The 26562-nt window shown below is 41.8% G+C and overlaps 2 protein-coding genes across 6 annotated transcripts in view; both read left to right on the top strand.

Annotated features, from left to right (window-relative positions):
• Positions 1-5749, top strand: part of mboat2a (membrane bound O-acyltransferase domain containing 2a) — a 34789-nt gene extending 29040 nt beyond the window's left edge. For all 3 annotated transcript variants that reach the window (XM_072365194.1, XM_072365195.1, XM_072365193.1), the window contains 5 exons: positions 137-240; positions 331-395; positions 673-805; positions 1524-1675; positions 3419-5749. In XM_072365194.1, the coding sequence (XP_072221295.1) occupies positions 137-240; positions 331-395; positions 673-805; positions 1524-1675; positions 3419-3596 (632 nt within the window). In that variant the 3' untranslated portion in view covers positions 3597-5749. The remainder of the gene's footprint in view (positions 1-136; positions 241-330; positions 396-672; positions 806-1523; positions 1676-3418) is intronic.
• An 864-nt stretch (positions 5750-6613) lies between these two features.
• Positions 6614-26562, top strand: part of kidins220a (kinase D-interacting substrate 220a) — a 39449-nt gene continuing 19500 nt past the window's right edge. For 2 of the 3 annotated variants that reach the window (XM_072365200.1, XM_072365202.1), the window contains exons 1-23: positions 6614-6755; positions 10806-10964; positions 11475-11573; positions 12229-12327; positions 13499-13597; positions 13876-13974; positions 14192-14290; positions 15321-15518; positions 15663-15761; positions 16134-16232; positions 16493-16591; positions 16713-16890; positions 17043-17207; positions 17292-17471; positions 17806-17971; positions 18203-18354; positions 19159-19259; positions 19604-19789; positions 19986-20126; positions 21142-21379; positions 21478-21569; positions 23528-23672; positions 24013-24175. In XM_072365200.1, coding sequence (XP_072221301.1) covers positions 10833-10964; positions 11475-11573; positions 12229-12327; positions 13499-13597; positions 13876-13974; positions 14192-14290; positions 15321-15518; positions 15663-15761; positions 16134-16232; positions 16493-16591; positions 16713-16890; positions 17043-17207; positions 17292-17471; positions 17806-17971; positions 18203-18354; positions 19159-19259; positions 19604-19789; positions 19986-20126; positions 21142-21379; positions 21478-21569; positions 23528-23672; positions 24013-24175 — 3029 coding nt within the window. In that variant the 5' untranslated portion in view covers positions 6614-6755; positions 10806-10832. Of the gene's footprint in view, positions 6756-8311; positions 8395-10805; positions 10965-11474; positions 11574-12228; positions 12328-13498; positions 13598-13875; positions 13975-14191; positions 14291-15320; positions 15519-15662; positions 15762-16133; positions 16233-16492; positions 16592-16712; positions 16891-17042; positions 17208-17291; positions 17472-17805; positions 17972-18202; positions 18355-19158; positions 19260-19603; positions 19790-19985; positions 20127-21141; positions 21380-21477; positions 21570-23527; positions 23673-24012; positions 24176-26562 lie in introns of those variants that run through there. The other variant, XM_072365201.1, reaches the window with a different exon arrangement.

Genomic DNA, 26562 nt, shown 5'->3' with positions numbered 1-26562 from the left:
AACCAGGTGTCCAGATCCACATGATGATGTTGGCGACTGCTTCACAGACACATGTACTCCAAGGGTGCAGAGCGGGGGGCCAGTTTCTACTGCTGTTTCTGTTGTTCTCAGAAACTTTGACTCCTCTCTCTTGCAGCCGATGCGATCAACAACGCCGCAGGATTCGGCTTCAACGGATACAACAAAGATGGCTCCCCGCGGTGGGACCTGATTTCAAATCTCAGAATCCTGGACATTGAGGTTTGAATCCTTTTTATGAGCTTCCTTCCCCTCTGATAAAGGAGCTGTTTCAGCTGCAGCCTGAAAATATCATTCTGGATCTCATTTCAGTTTGCCACGAGTTTCAAACTGTTTCTAGACAACTGGAACATTCAAACAGCTCTCTGGCTCAAAAGGTAAAAGCTTTTTTCTTTAGTTTTTTTTTTAATGATCTTTACTGAAGACACGGAGTCTCGTTCTCCTGACCTGAGACAGTATGAAAGAATCTAATACCTTATACGCTCTCTGTATGCGTGAAAAAGTCCTGACTGCGAAGGATTGTCGGCACAAAAACGTAGATCTGAGTATTTTACGATGTACCATTTTGTTTAATCTGTGATGAAAATGTGCTCATTCATTTAATTTGTTTGCACGTGTTCTGACTGAGCGCTAAATGTGTGCCGTTCTCCTCAGGGTGTGCTATGAGCGCTGTCCCATTAACCCCACAGCTGCTACCTTCCTGCTGTCGGCCATGTGGCACGGGGTCTACCCCGGCTACTACCTGACCTTCTTCACGGGCATCGGCATGACCATGGCCGCACGTGCAGTGAGTACACACATAGTTTAAGGCCTGTGCAGTTCCCAAAGCAGATTGTCCCAGCAAAACACAGCCCAAACGTGGACAACCTTAATACTAAATGTGTCGATTTCACTCTTTAAGCCGAATGGATGAAGAAAGTTTTGCAATGCCCCAAAAGGAGTAAAAGAGCTCTTTAGATTCACCACAGCTACTTACAGGACAAAATAACACACAGCGAAGTCACATCATGGAGATTAAACAGATAATGAGGTAGTACAGAACTTTAACCTCAGTTTAAGATGTGGCTCCACATTCTTTCTCACTCTATTAACCATGAAAGACAAGAGGATATTAATGTGGAGTTGAGTAGAAATGCAGTACAGCGTTGGATGATAAACTAGGAAAGAGCAGTTTAAATGTGGAGTTCGTTGTACAGGTGAGCTCCTGCAGGCTCTTTTATCCTTTTTTTTTATCTGAAAGAGGACATGGAGGATCCTGACCCAGTTAGGGCATATAACTAATGGCCACAGCCACTCAGAGATGCTCAGGCAGATTTCTCTGAAGAGTTCTTAGATGGAAAAAGACAGAAAGTGACAGCACTAAAAGGAGAGATGAGCAGATAAGAAGCAAAAGCAGGCGGTAAATGCCTGCTGTGAAACTAGGTCAGTTTGCTGAGCTTGAGTTTAGTTGACGTCACAGTGGAATGAGTGGAATGTAAAGTTTTTATCTCGTGTTTTTCTTTCAGGTGAGGCACAACATCAGACCATACTTCTTGGTCTCTGACTCGTACAGGCGCATCTATGATGTCATCACGTGGGCGTGCACCCAGGTTGCCATTAGTTACACAGTGGTGCCATTTGTTCTACTCACCGTAGGACCCTCGCTCAAATTCTACAGGTATGTGTGGTCATACTGATGCAATGCATGCTGCAGAGTACAAAACCGAATACTATGCCTCTGCATTTCTGCAAGGTTATACAAGTAGAGTGAACTGTGGTCAGTGCTGTTGGATAAGATGATTGTACATCCACAATTTAAACAAAGTAGTGAAGCTGTGTAAAATGAAACAAAAGTATGATTTACAGGTCCCATAAACCAATGTTTTGTTCACGGTAGAATGTATGAAACATAGAAAATATGTTGCTGGCAGCAACAAGGAAGTTGGGACGGAAGAAAATGCTGGAAAAGTCAGAAGCTGTAAAGAGAGACAGCTGGAGGAACATGTTTCAAGTAATTACATTAATCTGCAACAGGCCAGTGACATTACTGGGCATAAAAAGAGCACCTTAGAGAGGCAGAGTCTTGTAAGACGTAAAGATGAACAGAGGTTCAACAATCTGCAGAAAACTGCATCTACAAATTGTGACTCAAGAACGCTTCCAGAAATCATTGCCTCTGAACACAGTTCACTGTGCCATGGAGGTTAAAGCTCTGTCATGCAAAGGAGAAGCCATATGTGAACCTGATCCAGAAGCCCTGCTTACATCTACAGGCCCAAAGCTGATTTAAAATGGATTCGGGCAAAGTGTAAAACTATTTTGTGGTCAGACGTATTTAAATCTTTGGGAAATCTTGGACTAAAGAGCAGGGAGACCATCCGGCTTGTCATCAGGTCACCGTTCAACAGCCACCATACCTCTGATGTTCTGGTGGTGCAATGGTGCCTATGGAACTGGCAAGCTGGACATCTGAAAAGCAGTAGACTATATTCAGGTTTTAGAGGAACATATGCTCCCATTCAGAGATCTTCTATTTCAGGAAAGGCCTTGCATATTTCAGCAAGACAATGCAAAACCACACACTGCATCTAGTACAGCAGCATGGCTTTGTAGTAGCAGAGGAGTCCACGTGCTGAACCGTCCTGAAGTTCAGACCTGAAGAATTGGATGACATTCCTCTCCCAAATGTCCATGAAATGGTCCCCTCAGCTCCCAGACATTTGCAGATAGTTGTTAGAAGAGAGGGGATACGACAGAGTTAAACCTGGCGCCGTCCCAACTGTCCTCAGACGTGTTGCTGCCATCAAATTCAAGATGAGCAAACGCTTTACATGGAACGGTAAAATGTCTCACTTTCAACATTCCACAAATCCGAAACATTCTTTTCTGTTTTTCTTCAGCAAAGTTTTGCACAGCGTCCAAAATCTCTTTAGGAATTTGGGCTGTAATACAAGGGATGCAAACGAGGGCTTTGCTCACACTGGGAAGAATGAGCGCTTTTATTAGCCCGTGCCGCCGCTGTGAGGCTTTAACAGTTAACAAGACAGTTTAATGGGAAGAGGATGTGCAGTTTTGATGATGAGGAAATAAAAACGTGTGGCCCTAACGCTGCCCAGTCGCTGCCATGCAATAAAGATCCAGTGATCAGCAAGTGGCTGCCAGACAGGCAGCATAAAGCAGACTCATGAGCCTAACATTCAGACAGATTAAACTTTTGGCCCGATGACTGCACGTTATGAAACATTAATCAGTCACCAGAGTTTCTATTAATATCACAAAACATGTCAAATTATTTGCGGCTAAAGAGAAGTAATCGGGTCATCAGCGCCAGTAGAATTTGAATCCTCTTTATTTGTTGGTTTATTTTGCTTCAGTTTCCAAGTACTTCCCATAATAATTCCCTTTCAATTTCCCTTTGCAGGTCCTGGTACTTCTGCTTACACCTCCTGTGTTTGCTGGTGGTACTGGCCCTGCCTGTCCAGAGACGCCGGCAGGCTAAAGAGCTGCAGGACAACCGGCAGAAGGACGCGGCGCAGGACAACCAGGCAGATCACAACAGCACAGACAACAACTGCAACCAGAAAGACAAGGCCACATGAGGCCCGGGGACGGCAAAGCGCAGTCCCGTGGCCAGCAGGAGCAACGACACGGAGAGCTGGAGTGTGTGAAGTGTGTTTACCTGACAATAAACCAAAAACCTCTGAGAATCCTACCAGACAGAAAACACAAAATTTCCAGTAGCAAGGATGACGGCAATCACACTTCTGACGTGGATGACAAGATGACCAAGATGAAGCAAATGGCTACGGTGTAAACTAACAAGCGATAGTGGTTACTTTACTTTACATTAGGGAAAAATAAAGACTTCCAAGCTGCCTTAAACCCTCTATGTACTCTGCAGGTGAAAAGAAATTGGATGGCGGGCTGCAAGAACGTAAATGCAGCCACAACATAGTGGCATTGTGTTATTCAATCAGGACCGACGTGCAGTATGTGGAGGGTTTTTGTCATTGTCTGGATACAAGCCTCTGTTAGGCGGGAGGAGAAAAATGTGTACATGTAAAAGAGACATAACCTTTATCATCAGCTGCCAATTTCAAACAGGCCTTAGGATCCTCAAATTATTGTCTAATTTCTATGTCTTTTTTAAAACTCTTTCTTCGAGAAGAATTCAAGTTGTACGTGTTTTGTATTTAGATGTTTGTGACACTATTTGAAATGCGTTCTTAATGCTTTTTTTTTTTTTTGATCTGGGATTAATCGACTAAAACCAGACAAAGAGAACCAGTAAGTGGGATTCAGACGTCGGCCATCTCCTGCAGCGTGAAGTCTAAAGGAGGAACTTGAGTCAGTAAAGTGATTCCTGCTTTTTTTTTTTTTTTTGTTCTGTTTTTTTTTTTATATATATTTTTCATATCCTCTGCTTTTTCGTGGCAAACATGACTCATCGTATAAATGTGTGTTTCAAAGGGATTTTTTCATTTCTTCTTTCTTTTAAAGGATTTTTGACTTGGGTTTTATTATTTTTTTCTCCTCATATTTGTCACACCACAGGTTTCCTCCGTGTTCAAATGAATGGCTCCTTTTGACTATTGAACTCAAAGGGTTCTTATAACAGTGCGGTGAAAGACGGAACTATTTACACCCTCACTAATGTCTTAGATCCTACAAATGCAACAGAAAGATTAAAAAGATTTTGGAGCCATAACGGTTACAAGCCAGATGAACCGATTCACACATTGGGGCTCCGATTTGGGTCATCGTGCGATCTGCATTTGTCTGCGAAGAAATCTGATTCAGATATTTCATATATGTGACATAATACTGTACAAAATTCAAAGACATAGACCAGCTGTTGTGGTAAATGATCTTATTTCATATTGTGTGCACTTAATGTTAGATTAGGGGATGTTTTGGGGTGCATTTACTGTATGGTGTAAGAGACACTGGTTCCTCATGTTCCACGGCTCACCTCAAGCCTTTTAAATCATGCCGTTTATGCTTTACAACACACTTGAGTTCAAAAAGTTTTTGTTTTCTTTTTCTTTCTGGTGTCAAATGGAAAATGTGGAACAGAGAAGGCATCTAATCACAGTTGTTTGAATGATAAAACGACACGCGTTGAAGTATCTGTTAGAGCAGATATAATCTCACATTATTGTTACTCTTTGAAGTTGTGCTCTTTTTTTTTTTTTTTCTTCGTTCTCTAAAATCGGGCCGTAACTTGAGTTGCATTTGTGTTATGTGACGTAATAACAAAGCAGCGGAGGTGAGCGCCGAAGTAGGGACATCCTTTTTATTTCTTTGCAAGACTTTCTAACATGCATAATCCTGCCATAACTGTGTGTGTTCACCAGTATTCATGTGATCCGTACATGTTAGTGTGAGTTCGAGTAAACCATATTTGTAGCCTGGGATGTGTGTAGGGGAGGGGAGTGGAGAGGAGGGAAATGAATCTCATTCTATAAACATAGCGTTTATTGCACTGCATGGCCACCCAAACCAGCAGATCAATGCAAACTGCTCCATGTGTCCAAAGTGCCAAATCACAAATGGCGCATGTTGGTTTTTGTGTGTAAGTGTGCCTGTGTGTGCGTGGGTTTGTGTGTGTGTGTGTGTGTGTGTGTGCGCGCCTGTGTAACATAATGGTTATTTTTGTGTCAGATGGAAATTTATTGAAAGATTTGTATAACAGTACATTAAAATTCTGATTTACGTGGCAAAAATAAAGAGAAATTATTTTTAAACACTACAGACATGGGTTTATAAATGTCTTGTTTTCAGTCCGTTGATGGATTTTTTAAATTTATTTTTTTGAGTCAGAATTGATACAGGCACAAAGTTTCATAACAACAGACAACAAGCATACGCAGAGAAGAAGACGCACAACAGCTCCTGCACTCTTATAGCCACTGAAAAAAAGTGTTGTTTTTGGTAGAAGCTGCTTCATAACACAAATCTGTCAACATGATCATGCTTGTACTAAAATTATGCTTTTAACAGGGGACATTTAACGTGTCTCAACAGGAATATCCCATTTATAAATTATAAAATCATGGATGGCTAAATGTAGCTGCCACTGCGTTGGTAGCCTTGCAATGTAAGGCTATGTGAGCTTACTTAAATCAGTCAAAAAGAATTACTGGAAAAGGGCCATTTAAGTTACTGAAATGAATGGTTATGATAATGACGTCATGAAAAAAGCACCTGTTGCCTACTTTAGTTACAGCCTCTAGACGCCGTTTTTGCACCCTAGAAGCGTCTTTAAACCTTTAAATGATTCTTTGTTGTTGGACAAACTTATAATGAAGAAATGTGGCAATATCGCACAAGAAGATTAAAAGAAAAGAAAAGAAAAAAACTCCTGGAAAAGGCTTTGGCTTATCATCATTACTGATGCCTGGCGCTCATGTCTGCCGCTATTTACGTTCTATTGATATAGTTGAATACAGTGGAAAAGCAAATACTTTTAAACTATTTAATATTTTCATATAAATGCTGTCTGTCTGCTCCACTTTTCCCTCTCAGGGTTGTGTATTGTCTAACCGTGGGAGGGTTTTTGACCTCTTCTTGCCACATGTTCCGCCGTTGTAACCAGCGACAGTGGGCGGAGCTATAATCATATTTGTGTAGCAGGGTGAGGGCAGGTTACAGCCGCCTTGTGTTCAATACATTATGACGTGAGAAGACAACATTTTCCCCTGGATATTCCGGGTCAGAATCCTTTTTCCAGACGAGTACAGTGCAGCCCCGCCTAGGTAAGACGACGTCAAGTTTTGAACCGCACTTTTTTTTGCGCTTTTACAGGTGTTAAAAGTGTGCGAACCTGTTGAGGAGTTAGCCGCCGGAGAGCTAACGTTAGCCGTTGGGAGTTTGGCTAGCTCGAGTTTGGTCGTCGCTTCCTCCAACAAAATACGGGGAAGTCTGTGCTTGAAGCATTTCCCTTTTGTTTTTCAAAAACAAAAGAAAAAAGCACATTATTTCTTTACTTTTCTCTGCTTGGTTATATTTACATCCACGTGATACGTGTGTTTCGCGTGTGTTTGTCTTCCAGATGTTTACCTTTCTGGCATCTTGATGACGCGTCCTCAGATTTGCTATAACTCGCTGTGTTTCGCCTCAGAATTTAACGTCGCAAACGCAGGCAGGAAACGGCGTAAAGGGCACAGCATGTTCACTGTCTGTAAGTTGACACGGTGTATTGGCTGTTTTTCATGCGTTCACATGGTGTTCAGCAGAGGCAGTTTCCACAGACTCAACAAAGTCGTTTCGGATGAACTTTTTAAAGTTTTCCAGACGGTCGAGCTAACCCGTTTTTCTGGAGCTGACCCTGGTATGTACTAGTATGAACTGAATCCTCAGCAGTTTCATACCCACATGACTAGCCATAAAGAGCTGACTGGTTAAATTTAGAGATCCTATCCAGTGTTGCCTGCTCAGGTCACCACCTCCACCTAAATATGTTCAGCAAACAGCACAACTGACTGGGACTTTATCTGTCTTTTTTTTATGGTGTCCAGTGGTCTCTGTTTTTACTGTACACAAATGCTGGACCATATTCAACTTTAGAGAAGATCCATGGTCTGTTACGTTCTTCATGACTGTTTTAGAATCTATGTTAGGGGGAAAAAGTGGACCGAGGCTGCAGTCAGGATCACTTTCTGTAAATATTTAGTTTCTGTGACCAGTTGAATGTCAGAATCATTGTGAAAAATACGCAAAATGTTTTCTAAAAGCCCAAGCAATCTTCTATGTTGTGTTTCCAAGAGATCAAACCGCATCTTATAGATATTGAACCGAAAATCGGACTTCGGCAGCCAATCTTCACATCACAGGGTGCATTCAGTATCTTTGCTAAATAACAAACTTAATAATCTTGAAAGTTGTTATTTAGAATAAAAACTATTTCCTCTGACCGAATAACTCCTTCTGATGTTTTCCTAAATTCAGTTTATTTTGATTGATGTCAATAAGACAACTTCACACTTGGTCTCACATTTGGATGCTAATTGAGCAGCAATTCGGTCATTTAAAAGCTATTCGTGGTTCATTTATTATTGTCAATAACAGCTGTAACGTTCATGTGTTGCATTGCATTAAAAAAAAAGAAAAAAATGGTACAAATTTGTCACCTCCTAATTGCTCTCAACATCCTTTTGTCTGCATCTGTGGGAGCTGAACCGTTTCATGTAATGAATGGAAATGTGGTGGTGTGTGTCTATTGTGTGAGGGAGAGATGGGCGTAGGCCTGCCCCCTCATCTGATATTCAGCTTTCAGTAAAAGGGGGGGATGCTGAGCGTTAGCCGGCAGTGCTTGTTGATACTCTGTGGACTGGGTAAGGAATCAGTATCCGTGTTCAACTGGTGACTTTGCAGTGACTTAAATCCTACACCGCGGTAAGGCTTTCCTCACTTTACCCTCTTTAGTGTTTCACTGGGGCTGTGTGGCAGAGTTTTGTCTCGTCAGTAGTTTGTTTCCAAAGGTTTTTCTTATGCTAGTGGTTTTTGCATCTATTAGGCTTTACTGGCAATGTGCTTTAAAGGGATGCGTAATTGTTGTTGAAGTGTGACAGAGACCCAAATGTTTACTGATTGGCTCTTGTGCGGCGCAATCATCCACCCATTGTGCTGAGAGACAGGCAGCCGAGGAGGGTGTGTCAACAGGCTCCTATCGGTGTCACTGTAAACAAAAGAATCTTTTTTTTGTCTCCGTTCATTGTTGACTCGGAGAGATTTGGAGGAGCGTTTGGCGGATGATCCTTGACTGAAGAAAGAGGATCAGACTTTGGGGAAAAAAAAAAGATTGTGTACTGTAGATAAGCATTGATTGGCTTCTCTACATTTGACTGAGTTATTGGGCCTTTGTACTGACAGCCAAACAGGCATGTGACATTTAAGTGTTTATCGACCCGAACCTGAGAAGCTTGTCTCAAGGATTACCATGAAATATTGAGCAGCATGTTTGGTATTTATTATGTGAAACCCCTTGCCGAGCCAGCTGAGTTGCAGCTCATTAATGTCATTACTCTGGCAGGAAATAAGTCTGACCATGATGGAGGAGCCCAATATGATGAATTATTAATGACTTTTATTTTTCTCTATCGCCTGGCTGATTCCCTAATATGGTTAAAGCAATCGTGTTTGATCAGCTCTCTTGTCTGGTGGTTGAATTAATGAAATGTCTGGGGAAACTGTTGCTACTGGAGGAAGTGACGACCAAAAAGTTACACTAGTGGAGAGGAAAGGAGTTTAAAGTGAAATTGCATTGCTGCTTATGTCTTAGTTCCTAATAATTCTTTCAAATGGTGCAGCCTTGTTAAAGAGAATATCCTGGAATGGAGTTATGTGAATAGACTTACTAGATTGTCCATACAAGAAATATATTGTGGCCAGTTTTATAGCCAGTGTGCTTTCAGTGGAGGTGCAGGAGCACCGATTGGCCTTGAAAGAGTTGGAACACACACAGTCGGGTGCACCTATCGCGAGAGTCGTTCGTTGTTACATCAAAGTAAAGTTTAATGACTGTCGTTTGACTTCATTTATATTTGATGACTTGGTTAACTATCTCCAACAGAGCATTGCGATTGCTCTGCTGTCATTATACCGAGAAAACAAATTTCAGTTCATGATTTCAGCATGAGCAGACAGACCCAACAAAAAAGGGGCAAAGAGCCCCCTGTTAGCTTCCGTCTAATAAGCGTGCTCAGGGCAGTAACCATATTTTAACAGGCTATTAGAAACATACATCCGAGCTTTCTGAAATACACACACAAAAAATTGTTAAAACGTTTGAGTATCTGTTAGTTCACATTCATGAGTTGTTTTTATGACATCACGGTCGACCTAACATCTGTTTATATTCGTATATTCAGCTTGCTGATTGCAATTAGCCTATAGACAAATAGGCTAACATTAACCAGTGGCTATGTTTGTTGGGTTTGTCCTGGTTGTGTTGCATTGATCTCTTTTCTCTGAAACTGACAGGAATTATTGACAAAGAATTGAGGAGGGCTGGAGCTCACTGGGCTTGTAACTGGGTTAAAGTGCGCGGTGGCACACGCACACCTGTTTCAAGGCTGACTATAAATGGCGTCCTTGATTGATGGGGATACTTTGCTCTCGTTAAAGTGTCATTGTGTTTGCATCTTTAAAAGCTGCAAATGTCTTTTCTTCTTTGGAAGTTTGTTGTCCCACATTTGAGAGACACCTGGTTCAGCCAAATATTTTTAATTTCCATTTGATTTTGTTCAGCGCAAAAACAAAATGTAATGTGAAAAGTTGTTGAAAAAAGAGACGCACCAGACACTTTTCCAATAACTGGATCAAAGCGAATAATCTAGGCCACCAGAGGGTGTTGGTAGAGGCCATGTTGCGTGTTGTGGAGAGAAGTTTAATTTCATAAATATGGTCTGAAAACAGCCGTGGAAAGCTCAGGGCACACGTAAATGACTGACAAATCGTTGCATGGAAACGATGCGCATTGACACACACAAACAGAGGAAAACTTACAGTGGTTAAGTCTTTTTATATACACCTGTTACTATATTAAGATGAAACTTTTTGATTGCACGAGCTTTAACAAGTTCTTTCTCTAGTATTGTGTTTGTAAAGTTTAGTTTGTGAGTGCACCAGGTTCTGACCGTGCTATTTTATTTCAAAAGCACACCACACCTTGGTCCTTACCACGTATTCACCTCCTCTGTTTGTCTTTTTCACAGTGCCCAACATGTAGCTGCGTGTGCCAAACAGACGTTGCTGCTGCCTTTTGCTTGCTGTGAACGCAGATCTGCTTTCCTCTTGCTTCGCAGGGGTGTACAGGTGGCTAGCAGTCAGCCATGGATACCACCACCTCCCTGAAGATGACCTCTCTGGCTGTCCAGAGCCTGTTCAGCTATGTGGAGGAGGAGAACCTGGCGGCCGTCAAGGCTCATTTGGACAAGTTCAGAGATGTGGACAGCAGGAGCGATGTAAGTCAGCCATATCGCAACAAGCTCACTGCTGGCTCAGGACGGTCGGCGAGGATTATGCAGGATTGAAAGGCTCTTTAGGATTGTGTAACAAGTGTTCTGTGGGAAAAGGGATTTTAGATCCAGAGTATTCATAAAAAGTACTGACTTGGACTTGGGCTTTCAAGTATAATTATCTTAATTACCTCAGATATCTTTTAGGTTGGTCTTTTAAGATCATTATTGTTTAAAAATTAAACAAAACATATAAAAACCCCTTCAATTCAGTTTTATAAAGCTGTAAAACACAAGCACTTATTTTACTGGCATAATATAAAATGGAGAATAAAACCAAACGTGTCCCTTAATCTGACCAGTAGAAAAGATGACTATAGCCTATGTTATTTATCTGTTTTTTTTCATCGGTAATTTCATTCCTTTGAGCTCTTAAACAGAAAGTAGTGCAATTAATTGGCTTGTTGATACCTTAGAAGTTGCCGTTTCACTCGGTTCCTTGTGTCCTTGTTTCAGAATGGACAGACTCCCCTGATGGTGGCGGGAGAACAGGGCAATCTGGAGATAGTGCAAGAGCTCATTAGGAGAGGCGCCAATGTCAACTTGGATGATGTTGTAAGCTCACAAATGCACACACACACACGACCTCTCAAACTACCTGATACGAGCACAGCCCAACACACAAAGTCACGCTGAGTCGAAGCACAGGTGAAAAACAATGCGGCCACTGTAACCGCATCCTCCACTTAAGGAAGAAGACTCACCTAAAGGCCTCGACGTTCCATCTTGCTGAACTCACCACTCTGGCTTAGCCCTCAGTTATTACAGTATAAGCCATAATGATGCCTTATTACACACTTCTGCCGTTGCTCTTTTAACTAAATGAAGGGACCTACTCACTAGGCAACACCTTGTATCCTCAGAGGCCAGTCCTCACACACACACACACACACACACCCATACACGCACGCACGAGTTCAAACACCTCTTATTAACATCTCATGTTCTTCTAACCTGCTATTACACATGGTACTCTCAAACTTGTGCTTACTCTCACACAAGAAGAGTTGGAAAGTATTCAAGTCGGTCTTGTCTCTCATATGCTCCGACTCCGTTTTCTTTCAATGCGACACCGTGTTCCCATGAGCATCTGGTACGACCAGCTGGTAGGTACAGCGGTTTGCCATGTATTTCGTCTGACTGATGGTTTATCGGCTGGATTTAAAGTCTAATGGAAGTTCGCTGAGTAACAGGCTGTCACTGTGTGCAGGACTGCTGGACGGCATTGATCTCGGCAGCTAAGGAGGGACACCTCGAGGTGGTGAGGGAACTGCTGGAGAACAATGCCAACTTGGAGCACAGAGACATGGTGAGAATAAAGAGCATTCCTGGAATGTTTTTCTTTGTGTAAAATCTGCTTATCTCTCACTTACATTTATATATATATGTATAAATTTGTATGAAAAACTGTATTGTTACTTGCAATAATCCAAAGTCAGTCTGAAAAACACTGAATGATAGAATGATGAAACACCTCCAGTTTATGGGCCACCGGTTTGTGTTATTCACTTCACTCTCTCTGCTTACTTTTTACCAGTCTGTACTACCTGCTACCAGACAAAAGCAATATTCCTACCAAAATACAAGATTAGTGGTGTTTAAGTTGGATCAAGTGCAAGCTCTTAAAATGACTTATCTGGTGTAACAGTTGATATCGATTCGAAAACAGAGGCGGCGTCTTCTCTTCCATCCTGACAGGCTGAAATCCCGGAAGTTTGAACTGTGAGGTCTTATTTTCTATTAGATGCAGCAGTTCCAGTGCTGCTTCAACAGGATAATCCATTAACTTGTAAATGGACAGAAAATTAGATTACTCTCTGTATGAGGGCTCCTCTCTAATAGAGAACCCATTTACCGAGCTCTGGTTGTCTTGGCATTGGGCAGAGATATGATGTAGTCATTTGGTTCAGGTCTGTTCGGAGCCAAACAGCCATCCATTACCAAACTATACCAGCTTCTCTGCACATTCATTATACTAAAAGCACATGTGATAGAATAAATGTATTCATTTCCTGGGACTAAATAGCTCAAGGGATAGAAATGCAATGATAATAATATGAATGATAATTATTAGAATGAATTAGAATTTTCTAACTGTTACAAGTTACAAAGTGATTTAGGAAGTGAAGTGACTCCCTGCAGTTCAGGGTGTGTCTGAGCTGCACAGCAGAGGTCACAGTCAGTCATCGCAGTTGGATTATAACCAACCACATTGTGTGATATCGCTCCCTCACTGGAAAATGTGTCATACCAGCCATAAATAGCAGATTTTCCTACCACAAAATATGCCTAGATGTGATCTGTTCTGTCAGCCTCCGATTTAATACTGTTGTTTTCCCATAATCAAATGAAACTTTCTGAATTGTTACGTATGTTGGGTTTAAAGCACTTTCTCGATGTGGTGGAATCTTCCCTCTTCACATTGTTTTATCAACCATTAAACTCCCCACAAAATCATCTCTCTTCTTTTTCCTATTCAGGGAGGATGGACTGCTCTCATGTGGGCAGCCTACAAAGGTCGGACAGATGTGGCCCAGCTGCTTTTAGAAAAAGGAGCTAACCCTAACACCACTGGACAGGTGTTGAGACTGAACCCTCATTATCACATCACTAACACCTGTGCTCACATCTGTCTCATTCATTGTCCTATGTAGAAGGAATGTATGTTTTTTAATGTGGTTTTAGATAAGTTGTAAATGTTAGATTAAGAAATGTAAGCATGCGCACAACCCTGCTTTTCACCAGCACATAGTGTCGTGCCGTTTAAGGTGACTTAAAGCATTTGTATGACCGCATGCCTAACACTGATCATTAGTTGCTGTCAGCATGACTTCACCGCTGTCCTCTGGCCCAACAGTACAGCGTCTACCCCATTATCTGGGCGGCGGGTCGAGGCCATGCAGAGATTGTCCATCTTCTGCTGCTGCATGGAGCCAAGGTCAACTGCTCAGACAAGGTAACTACCTACTGACAGATGTTTATCATTTACTTCTCTTAAATGGCATAGATAATCTCGGGAGTGGTTTGGGTGGAGTCCGTATCCATCCTCCAGCTTCCCCCAGTCTGAGTCCTATATGTTATCCGGCCTTTGTAGTTATTTAGAACGTTGTGGGATGTTAACTGAAACACCTCTTTCCACCCACTTGTATTATATTTTCTTCTTTTCTTCGCAGTATGGCACCACTCCTTTGATCTGGGCAGCCAGGAAGGGCCACTATGAGAGTGTAATGCACCTCCTGGCCAATGGAGCAGATGTGGATCAGGAAGGAGCAGTAAGTAGTCTCTCGGTAGCATTCATCATATCTAACACTGTCACGTGTTCTTGAAATAAAAGCACTTTTACCCTCTGTGTGACTAGCAAACTATTTCAAGTTGCAAGTTGGAATTGAGTTGAACTCCAGTTTACAGTACAGGAAAATTGAACTCTGTTATGTCTGTCATGACTCTTCTCAGTCAGTCAATGTCACTACTTTCCAATGCACTCTATCACGCTGAGGTGACTCACCTGATTTTGAAGTTTATAAATAACTGTGTACAAGTGGTGGAATATTACTCTGAGCACTGAGGTGAGGCACTTCCAGATTAAAGTTAGTATTTATCAGAAGACTTGCCTATGCTTAAATTTGTTAGTGCATTTTATAGAATAGCAGTCAACATGTTGGACACAATTACATTATTCAAAATGAAAATGTGTCTTAACTGGTGTCTGTGACAGATCTGAGTGAGAATCTGCTGTTACTGTTGGAATATAAGGGGTGGACAAGATGCTATGTGATCAAACATGCCCCAGGACCCCGTGAGACGGCTGTTAAAAGCTTCAGCCGGGTCACTCTTACCAGTAAACGTGAGAATGCGGATAAAACGTTTGAAATAACCGCAATTTAAATTTGTTTTTGAAACGATGAAGTTTGAGAAAATATTGAAAATTGCTAATTGTAGTGCCAAAAAGAGTCATAAACACATTAGTGAGCCATAATATTGAATAATTGATTGCGACTGTGACACAGTGCATCTGTGCTCCTTCGAGTCAGGTTGCATCTGTGCTGACACAAGCTAAATGATGTGGCTGTTCCACATGCAGCATCAATAATCTGACAGTTTTATTGGAGTTAATGTTGCAGAGACATTCATTTGGATGTGATTAAGAGTCTCCATAATGAATTATCACATAAGTGTCTCCCAAAGTATTTGTTATTTGAACATTTGAAGAAGAAAAAAAGACATCCACAAACATTTAGAGGAAAGAAAGTGGTTTGAGCAACCCTTGAAATGTGCACATGATTTCTTTCTGGGCTTTTCCAGAACTCAATGACGGCTCTGATCGTGGCTGTGAAAGGTGGCTACACTGAGGTTGTCAAGGAACTGCTGAAGAGAAACCCAAATGTCAACATGACCGATAAGGATGGCAACACGGCTCTCGCCATTGCCGCCAAGGAGGGCCACACAGAGATCGTGCAGGACTTGCTTGATGCCGGCACCTACGTTAATATTACAGACCGGGTGAGGCGCACGGCCACATCATTACAAGCCTGCCGTGTGACACAAACATGTGACATACGACATGAAATACGAGGCAAGTGAAATAAAAAAACGTGTCACTGTGGCTGACTTTCTCTTGTTTCTCCATTTCCTGAACTCTGTCAGAGTGGGGAAACGATGCTGATAGGAGCAGTGAGAGGAGGCCATGTGGAGGTGGTCCGAGCTCTGTTGAACAAATACGCCGATGTTGACGTCAGAGGCCAGGTAGGCGCCTCTCTCCCGCTGTCTCTGCTGCCTTATTGATGTTTGACAGCAGGCAGGAGGCCGCTTTGTCTTTCTGATGTGAAATATCACACTGCCACTCAAGAGCGTTTATTTTCCCTTCTTGTTTATTGGTAAAATGAACTCCGATCCATGGTTTTGAATTGCACAAATATTATTCAATTAAAAAGCTACAACATGAAAAAAGCTTAACATTAATAAGATGCTTTGCACAATACAGAATAGCACACAGCGTTGCCAACTATCCATCTTTGTTCATGTTCTTTTTATTTTTTTTTTATGTATTCCTCTGTCCCATCTGATTGTTTTTAAAGTAAAATAAGCTCATGTTTGCTTTTTCCTTTTTGGCACCAGGATGGAAAGACCGCCCTCTACTGGGCAGTGGAGAAAGGGAACGCCACCATGGTGAGAGACATCCTGCAGTGTAACCCCGACACAGAGAGCTGCACCAAGGTACACAGTCATTTGTAAATGTTTCAAATGCCATCTGTCTTATCCTTTGAAAGTCTTTATTGTGACTTCTCTTCTTTTACTCCTAAAACATTTCAATTTACTGTATTATACTCAACTGGTAGCAACAGATATGTGGGCCTTACACTCTTACACTTTTATTTCTTTTTTTGGGAAATTTGCAGGCCAAAAGTGAAATAATTTTCTTTTTAAAACCAGAGCGTAATGCCCTAATTTATTGAAATGTTTTCTTTGTGTTTTAGGAAGGAGAGACCCCGCTTATCAAAGCCACAAAAATGAGGAACATAGAGATAGTGGAACTGTTGCTGGATAAAGGAGCTAAAGTATCTGCAGTGGACAGGGTATTGTCTAACACACACAAAACCAAATCATGAGACGTTTTAGTGTCCTGGCTGTTTAGAGTGTGTTTTCACTTTTCTTCTCAACAGCAATTAGTCAGTTCTGTGTTTTTTACTCCTTCAGAAAGGAGACACGGCCCTCCATATTGCCATCCGCGGACGGAGCCGAAAGTTGGCTGAGCTTCTGCTGAGGAACCCTAAAGATGGCCGCCTGTTGTACCGCCCCAACAAAGCCGGAGAAACGCCGTACAACATTGACTGCACCCACCAGAAAAGCATCCTGACGCAGATATTTGGAGCTAGTATGTGCTGTCTTCACGTTTTCTTCTAAAGGACTGTTTTAGAAAATAAAGAAACAAGCATGTAGATTTGTTCTTTTGTGAAATGTCTTCACTTGAACTTTCCCTCCACTGCTAATCTTTTCTCTGGAAACGTCGTTGTCTTTCTCTCTTAGAGCACCTGTCTCCCTCCGAGTCAGATGGAGACATGTTGGGCTACGACCTGTATAGCAGTGCTCTGGCGGACATCCTCAGCGAGCCCACCATGCAGCCACCTATCTGTGTTGGCCTGTACGCTCAGTGGGGGAGTGGCAAGTCTTTCCTTCTCAAAAAACTTGAGGGTAAGTAATCTTTCTGCATCCGAAGGTCCTCTTTTAAGAAGAGTGCAGAAAATGAAAATGCTGTTGTTGCCTCGTGTTCATCAGATGAGATGAAGACGTTCGCAGGCCAGCAAATAGAGCCGCTGTTCCAGTTCTCCTGGCTGGTGGTCTTCCTCACGCTGCTGCTCTGCGGCTCAGTGGCTGTCGTCTTAGGCTTTACGGTGGATCCTAAGTTGGCGATCGCTGTCTCCCTCAGCCTCCTCGCCCTGCTTTACATCTTTTTTGGTGAGCAGGCAAACGAGCCAGAAATTGCATGTTGAGTAATTGGGAAGGTTCTGCTTTTATTTACACTTCTTTAAAGCGACATAATGGTGAGTATTAAATAGATGTCAGTGCACACAGCTCTGTGTGTCGTTTTTCATAAGATTTCAGACAAAAGTGTTTGTAGTTGCAGTGCTCACTAGAGGGTGCCATAACACAGCTAATATCAACTTTGTCAGTTGAATTTCTTAGTTTTAAGAGTTGAACCTGTTGATAAAAAAAATACCAAAATATTTGAAGATAATAAATATATATATTCTATATGTTTGTGTGAATGTTTGTGTTTTTCTCTATCCAGTGTTGGTATACTTTGGAAGCCGACGTGAGAGGGAAAGCTGGACCTGGGCGTGGGTCATTAGCACCCATCTGGCTCGTCAGATCGGTTACTTGGAGCTGCTGCTCAGACTGATGTTTGTCAACCCTCTTGAACTTCCTGAGCAGACCACCCGCGCCCTCCCTGTCAGGTGATACACACAGAAGAAACACTTACTTTAGTCAATGAAGTGAAATTGGTAGCATATCAATCCAATTGAAAACGTCTAACCAAATAAATGTAGACAAACACTAGATGTGACTTTTAAAACTGAACACTGTCATACTAATTATACAGTAATTCTACCTTAGTTTGCAAATACTTAAGTTTCATCTGCAGGCAGCTGTGTAACTGAGCAAGGCATCTCTTACATCCTCCACAGGTTCTTGTTCACGGATTATAACCGTCTGTCCAGTGTTGGAGGGGAGACCTCCTTGGCTGAAATGATTGCCACACTGTCGGATGCCTGTGAGAGGGAGTTTGGCTTCCTAGCCACCAGGCTTTTCAGGGTTTTCATGAATGATGAAATCAAAGGTAACACCGCTGTCTGCCCTTTTGTGTCTGCCGTGTAATCATTCTTTAGTTGGCACACGGCATCACACTGAAAGTGCTTAAAGAATGGAAAATGTACAAATGCTGACTTGAATAACTGATTGAGAAAGATATCTCAGGAATATTTGATGACATCAGATGATATTTGTAAAGGTGCTGATTTTCTGTCATTTTTAGTAATTTAATCCAAATGCGGTGCTAAGTACATTTTGGTATAAGTGGAAGCAAAATATAAGTAAAATAAAGAAGAGCTCTCTAAACCAGGACCCTCTATGCAAAATGACTAAGAATCAAAACATTGTTCGCTGTGCCTGGTTATGACAAAGCTGTCATAAACACCACCACAGCAAAAGGGCGACCTTACTCCACACCAATAAGCAAATATGTAATGACCATCAGGAGAGTCAGGGCCTTCCTAAAGAGGATTGTTTTAAAACTATACAGCAGACTTAACATGCTCTTCTAAGTTTCTGCAATAATGAGCAGAGGATTGGAGAGGCCATCCATGACGAAGAGGAGTGTTGACTCTTATGCTGAATATTTATTTCCATAGCTTTTTGGGCCTTGTTTAAAGGTCGGGTAACAGAGACGACAAGACCAATACAAATTAGATACAATAATCATCGTTTTAAGCTATTCCTCCACTAATGCACGTACATACAGTCAAGCCAACGCTCTCCTCACTAATAACATCCTTCTTCAAATAGTATTCATATGTGAGGTTTTTTTTAGTTTGATTGTGCCCTTTGTATCTGTTTTATATTGTTATTTACCTTCCTCCAACAGGACAGAAATGGAAGAAAACCTGCTGCGTTCCCTCTTTTGTGCTGTTTTCCTTGACACTTTGCTGCCTGATCACTGGCGTAGCACTGCTGGCTATCTTTAAGGTGGGTTAAAGCAAGTGTTTCTGCATATCTCTGTCGATGTAGAGTTACACTGAATCGCCTTTTGTCTTTTCTATGGTATATTAAGCCATTAATGAAGAAACCTACCAATCATTGTCCTGTCTCTACTAGCTACAATAACACAGTTGTTTGTGTTGAGTTGTCTGATGTGGAATCATAGTTGGTATTTGCTGAAATTCTTGTTCTTTTTGTGGTTTTCAAGAGAGCTTATAGACGGGTGACAAGATAGATGTGAGCAGAAAAAGCAGCAGAAGAGGAAACTTGCCCATTTGATGTTTTTTGCCTATATGTTGTGCTTTTTTAAGTTGATTTACTGTTTTCTTTAGGTGGACCCTGAGAATCTGACTGTAAATGCAGTACTGATAGCCATGGCCAGCGTGGTGGGGCTGGCCTTACTCCTCAACTGTAAGACCTGGTGGCAGGTGGCCGACTCTGTTCTCAACTCTCAGAGGAAACGTCTGCACAGTGCTGCCAACAACTTGCATAAGCTCAAGAGTGAGGGATTTATGAAGGTAGAATAATACACTTAAGCAATTGCACCTAATCAACTGTGAATGGAAAGCCTTTGACATCCTGTTGTCATAGCTAATGGGACATTCCATTTGCTTATGAAGTTATGAAGTTGTACTTCTCAATACAATCAATTTTCTTAAGTGGATAAACATTGAATTAAATTGCTTTGAGCCATTGTTTTTTTTCTCTCACCAGGTTCTGAAGCATGAAGTTGAGATGATGTCAAAAATGGCCAAAACTATTGACGGCTTTACCCAGAACCAGACGCGCATGGCTGTCATCATCGATGGGCTAGACGCTTGTGAACAGGACAAAGTGCTGCAGATGCTGGACACGGTGTGTGTTTACAAGGGCTTGACTGTGTCCAGTTAACAGATGAAAACAAGTTAATGGAATAATTGCATTTTTTTGACACCTGCAACTCAGGAAAATTTATCACTTTGAGTCGAATCGTTGTAGAGCAGCTGTCATGGGACTTGAACTTACATCGGGTCTTTGACCTGTCCTCACAGAACCCACACATCCATGCCTTGGTATTCCCAGTTGCCTTAGCTTGCCTCCAGCTTCAGATTCTTCCTCCCAGCTGCTGTAATATAATTTCCTTTGGCTAAATGTTATTATTTGGTGAAGTAATCCCAGAGAAGATGGTAGCCTCCTGTGTGCTAATGCAATCTTCTAATCTCTGCAAGCACCTCCCAGTCACTCTGAAACCATCTTTTGTTGAGAATGTTTCATACACCACTCAGAAATCCATTTCATGTAGGTTACTTATTTACCACGGTCCAAATTGAATCACATTTTCTGCAGTCTGTGCACTTTTGCTCCCAAATGCATTAAAGTTACAGACATCATGTGATGGCGCCTAAGTTGATGGTGTTTAAAGCAGGTACGGGTCTTCATTGTTCTGTGGGGTAAGCCTGAGGGTGTTGGCCAGACGTTTACAAACCATGAATGCATCTAGCACAAATCAATGTCCTGTGACACTTGGACAATGTTCTTTAGTTAGCAGAGAGGAAATCCCCAGCCCCATGTGCTGCAGACAGTTGGCTCTCACAGGAGTCATTAAGTTTAAGCACTACAGCTGACTATTGCCCTAAGCTGTTGAGTCGTGAACTGATTAGAATGTGAAGCACCCTTTTTTACATTTTTTTTTACATACAAGTTGTTAACACAACAATAAAAGATTTGCTGTGCTAAATATTTCATATGACTCAACCAACTCCAATCCATTTTCAGAAACATATTGAAAACATCAGGAATATATCCTAGTTTAGAAAACATATGTTTGCAGCATGAAATATGGTGAGAACTGTTCTTTACCCACTTCCTTATGGTTTCTTTCTCATTATAGGTGAGGGTCCTCTTCTCCAAGGGTCCTTTTATCTCCATCTTTGCCAGCGACCCCCATATTATCATCAAAGCTATCAACCAAAACCTCAATAGTGTGCTGAGAGACTCGAACATCAATGGGCATGACTACATGAGGAATATTGTCCATCTGCCAGTATTCCTTAACAGCAGAGGACTCAGTACAGCCAAAAAACTTTGCATGGCAGCCCCCACCAACGGAGACGGACTGCCTGCTGATGGTAACAGATTCAACATGTTCATGAACAAAGATGTGTTCAAATCATGTTACAAAGTCAAACTGAGTGGTATTTTATCCTTTCTCTCGGCCTTTTTTAAGGATGGCATGAGGACATGGACCGGAAACTGTCCCAGAACAGCCTCGCCCAAGACCAGGCCAAGTTTGGCAGCAAGAACACCCTCAACCGAAGGGTAAACTCTGTCCAATGCAACCATATTTCTACAGGCCACTAATACCTGTGATATTCTGTTGGGGTTTGCAGACCCACATTAGTGACTCCTGACCCAGTTTAAAAAAAAAAGAAATGTAGCAGATTAAAAATGGAAAAAAACTGTTTAAGCAGATTTTTAAAATTCTTGATGGCATCAAAATAAGAAATATGAAACTAGGATGATAGTAATTCCAAATTAGATATGTCTGTATAGCGCTAACAAGCATACTCTGTTTTTCTTTTAACTTATAAGCTGCTCACAATCTGCAAATATTGGGTTTGGGTAGAAACGCTGTTTTAGAAACCCTCACTGTGGCTTAAGAAATGCACAGGCGTCGCACTGGAGAGGCCATAGGAAATAAGGGGGACACACATAGTTGAAAACAGAGAGGTGCTCAGTGTGCGGCCAAGGTTCCTGGTGTAATTGATGTAATGGCTGTTTATCCTTCCTGCTGTGTTGCCACAGCCTAATGACAAGGCCTAGCAGCAGTGGGTCCCTGTGACAAAACACTGGCACCAGGTCTGCTGGCAGGAGGCTAAGTGACTCTGCTGCTGTCGCTGATGCCTTCCTCCCTCCTGCGAGACCTTCCTACAACCCCCCCTTTCTTCCTGCCTTCCTGCTTGTTTGTTTGTTTGTTTGACATTTGTTTGTACCTTGAGTTTATCTAGTACCCTCAATTATTGGTGTTAGTCCTCTTATTATGGAGCACAATCCTCTCTTTTTTGTTGCTCGCTAGATTTTGGCAGGAGAGCCCTCTTTCGGCAAGAGGAGATTAAAATGAGGGCAGGAGAGGAAAATGGACTAGATCCATGCCATTTTCATATGGCTTTTTAAGTTGCGGATAACATAATTACCACTACATCTTAATTAGATCTATTGGAACCGAATGGAATGAAGAATTTCTGCTCGAAATCAGCTTTTCAGTCCTTTCAAACTCCCAAGTCCCAAAAAATCTAAATGATCTATTGATATGTTGAGACTACTATGTAAGTCGGTGTACATTGAAAGGTTAGCTACACAGGGTTGTCTGTATGATTAGACCTTTTCAGTTCTGACTGAGTGGTGGCCATATGTTCACTCTCTCCGAGAAAGAGGTCATGAGACTGGTGTTACAACTTCAAAGTCAACCAAAAGCCTCACGTTGGCTCATGACCATGACAGCTGTCTGATACCATCACAGATGTTTTTCCTGCAGATCTGTGTCAATAGCTCGCCTGTGTGTCATGACTTTTCAGCTTTGGACAGTGGCTCTTTGGTAACTTCTGTGTATGTTTTTCCCATTCAGAGATGGGGAGGATTCAGAGCTAAAGAAAGAGAGACTCTGTTAACAACTTTAAAGGGTTGTAGCAGACGTCTATTCTTGAGCATAATGAGTTTTTTTTGTTGTTGTTGTTGTTGTCACCAGTTTACCAAAGTTTATAATGTATAATTGGATTGTTGTAACCTGGGTGCATCGGTTGTTGTGAGCATGAAATATCGAGGCCTTGCCCCCTGTCTGCGTATATTCCGCAGTCATTTCAAACATAAATCTTGAGAAGACTTGACCTGAGATCACATGGTGACCCTGACATGTCTTATGATGCAGATTGTGCATTCAACTTTCTTCTAGGCTCAGCTGTAAATGCTTCTGTTTCACTGGTGCTTTGTCTTCAGACAGCTGAAAGGACCTAATACTTCCTTGCACAGTACATGGGCTTCCTGTGGCTCTGTTGGGTTTGCATCTGATTCCTGATATCAATCTTTTACAGTAGAATCTGAATTATTTATGTTTTTAGCATTCCATGCCACTCGATATGAGATACCTTGTTTGGATTGTGCAAGTAGAACTGTAAGAACTAATAAACAAACCATTAGTTTTTGGCGAGATGCATCACCTTGAAATATTTTGAGTCCAGACATGACTAATGAACAACTTTAATGTTAATTTGTCTGTTAAGGACACATACCGCCGTCGTCAGATGCAGAGGACCATCACCAGACAAATGTCCTTCGACTTGACCAAGCTACTGGTGACCGAGGACTGGTTCTGTGACATCAGCCCACAGACCATGAGGAGACTACTGAACATTGTTTCTATCACAGGTAAAGACAGAATCACTGTATGATTTAGGACTCTGAATGTTGTAATTTCTTTATTTAAACGTTAAAGTTAATTTAACAGGGTTTTTTTTAGGGGTTTAGGGCCGTATTGATGTAAAAATACAATGATAAGACAGAGAATACATTCCAGAAGCGGTTAGTATTAGTGCTGAAAGTTTGATGTTAACCAGCTTCTGTGTAAGTTTATAATGGAAGCCTCTGATTACGCCCCTAGATCAAAATCATCACATCCCGGTGATCATGAGAAATATATGTTCTGTTATTCCAGATGGGAATAACAGGGTGACCAGTGGCCCCTAACATTCTGCAACATTTTTCACAGGTCGTCTGTTGCGGGCTAATCACATAATCTTCAACTGGGATCGTCTGGCGTCGTGGATCCACCTGACAGAGGAGTGGCCCTACAGGACGTCATGGATCATCCTTTTCCTGGAAGAGGCTGATGGAGTGACTGATCAAGTCACTCTCAAGACCATCTATGAGAGGTATACACTCACAAACAAAGAGCATCTTCATTTAATTGTGTTGCCACTTATCGGATTCACATTTTTTTTTTTATCTTTTGCTGTCTTTTATACTTTTTATGCCTCTTTTTCAACTGAAGGCCACACATCTAAACTTCCCTGAGGACATTAACTAGTCGGAACAAATTTCATAATTGGAGTCAGTAAATAATAATTAATTCTGTTCCTTGTAAATTAATGAAGTAACTATAACCAGCAGGTGGCAGTAGAGGATTTTCCGTTCTTTGGGGGCTACATCAGCTGTACACATTTAGTGCCAATGGCTGTGAGAGCGACACTAATTGGCAACTGACAGACAGACTTTGTAAATGATCGTAATGTTCGAGGCGGTTGGAGACTGAAATACTGCCTGGACTTCTTCAAATTCACAAAGGAACTCTTAAAACTGTACAAGTTACAACTTAACATCGAATGTGCAGCAAAAAAGGGAAACTTACATGTCTGTGTGCATGCACAGTATGAGAACCCGTGTCTGTGAAATCACGAATACTTTTAGGTGTGCTAACCGCATACAAGAGGAGGAGGCCGACAGAGCCCGAGTCGCTGGGACTGGATTCTGTTGTGCATCAATTGCTGGCCTTTAAAGGTTGCACTCTGTCACAATACACTAGCACCCACGACTCCTGCGGCAGGGAAGTGTCACAGACTGTTACTGTCAGCTACTCAGCCAGCTAGATTCAGCAGACAGCTCTCCATCCCCCATCTCCAACACAAACCTCTGCCTCATTAGACTTGCTTTTTGCTGTTTGGCTCTCAAAGGACAAAAGGTACTACGTTTCACTTTTTTTGTGGCTCTTGAATATTAAGTTTGAACTAAATAATCGCTGTGTGAGGTGGGCCTTTTTAAACACTATGCATTCTTGGGAAAACGGACCTCTCTGGGGCATATCTTTGTCCTGGTTATTCGAAAACCCTTCAAGTAATGTCGGAATATTTGCAATTATCATTGTAAAACATCCTATATCACTGAAATGATATGCTTGTTCTCTAATACAGCTGTAAGACTCCAGCATAACTAACTGTCCTGTCTTACTTTATCTTCTTACTTGCTGGTTGTTTTTTCCAAATGGTTGCTCTGTTCTGCAATGGCCATCGAAGAAGCTGCCTTAATGATGATGACAGGAAGCCTCAAACAGGCTAAACACGACGCCTTGTCTAGAGGCCTTATCTCTTGCACCAATCTTCCTCTGATAAGACTCAGGCCTCTGTCTGTATATCTTTTTCTGTCTCTGTTCATCTCTTCCTCTTTCTTGTGAGCTCAGGCTCTTTAGGTCCCTTTTTTTGTTCCGGATGAGTTGTTCTGTCTTTTTCCGTTAGCGATGGGCGACCACTTGACTGGCCTCAAAGAACCTCGGGGTGTTGCTACTGACTGTTTGTCTGCTCGAGAAATGGATCACTACCCCTCCTGGCTATCCTTGTCAACAGGGTTTATGACTACGCACATGCACTATGGCACACTGTACACATTTTTGCAGAGCTCTACTTGAACTATTCCCAAGTACGCTTTGTATAGTTAGCATTGTTTCATTTTATTACCACAAGACCAGCTATGTTCACATCTGCCATGTGGTCTGTATATGTATTTGTACAAATTGTTGTGCTCAGCCATTTTTACACAACAGAACAGCACATCCCCTGAGCATAACTAAGTGAATATATTAGTGGTGAAGTGAACGCGGGGGTGACTCAGCCCCTTATAGGTCAACTGTCGCCCTGCATCTCAGTCACAAGGCAACAAGCTCTTCCTCTCATCTCCTCTTTGTAAAGCTTAATATGCCACAGTACAGAGCTCAGCAGACATATTATTGCATTTAGGCATTGTAAATCTTTGGATGGATAAAACATAAAGTTGTAGGGGGGACAAATCTTCCTCTGTACAAAATTAAAATGGTTTGATCCTTCAAATGTGGCGACGTGTCTCAGTTTAGGATGTATGCTCCGTCCAGCCGGTTAAATTAAAAATGAAATCCTCCACGACTGACCTGCATCATAATATCAACTCTCCACAACAACTCTCCACGGCTTGTTACTTGATTTCAAGAAAAGACATAAAAAATGTAAACTCAGGCTTTCAAAACAGCTAAAAGCTTTTTTAGCGACTTGCTTGGCAATAACAAGCGTCCACGAATGAATGTGAAGTGCCGTTGTAAGACAAGTGCAATGCTAATTCCCAGAGCAGCAGCAGGTCAGTACAGCCTTTCTAATCTGATGGAGAATGTGTAATCGGTTAATAAGCTCAGAAATTTCCATCATTAACGGGAAGACATTGGGGCTGCAGACCAAAGTAATGTAAGGTTACTCTGTGTAACAAAAATGTCTCTAACTGCAGACGACAGTGGCTCACAGTA

The sequence above is a fragment of the Leuresthes tenuis genome, unplaced genomic scaffold (genome assembly GCF_036924035.1).
Source record: "Leuresthes tenuis unplaced genomic scaffold, fLeuTen1.0.hap1 SCAF_15, whole genome shotgun sequence".
Taxonomy (NCBI): Eukaryota; Metazoa; Chordata; class Actinopteri; order Atheriniformes; family Atherinopsidae; genus Leuresthes; species Leuresthes tenuis.
This window is presented reverse-complemented; position numbering and strand designations above follow the sequence as displayed.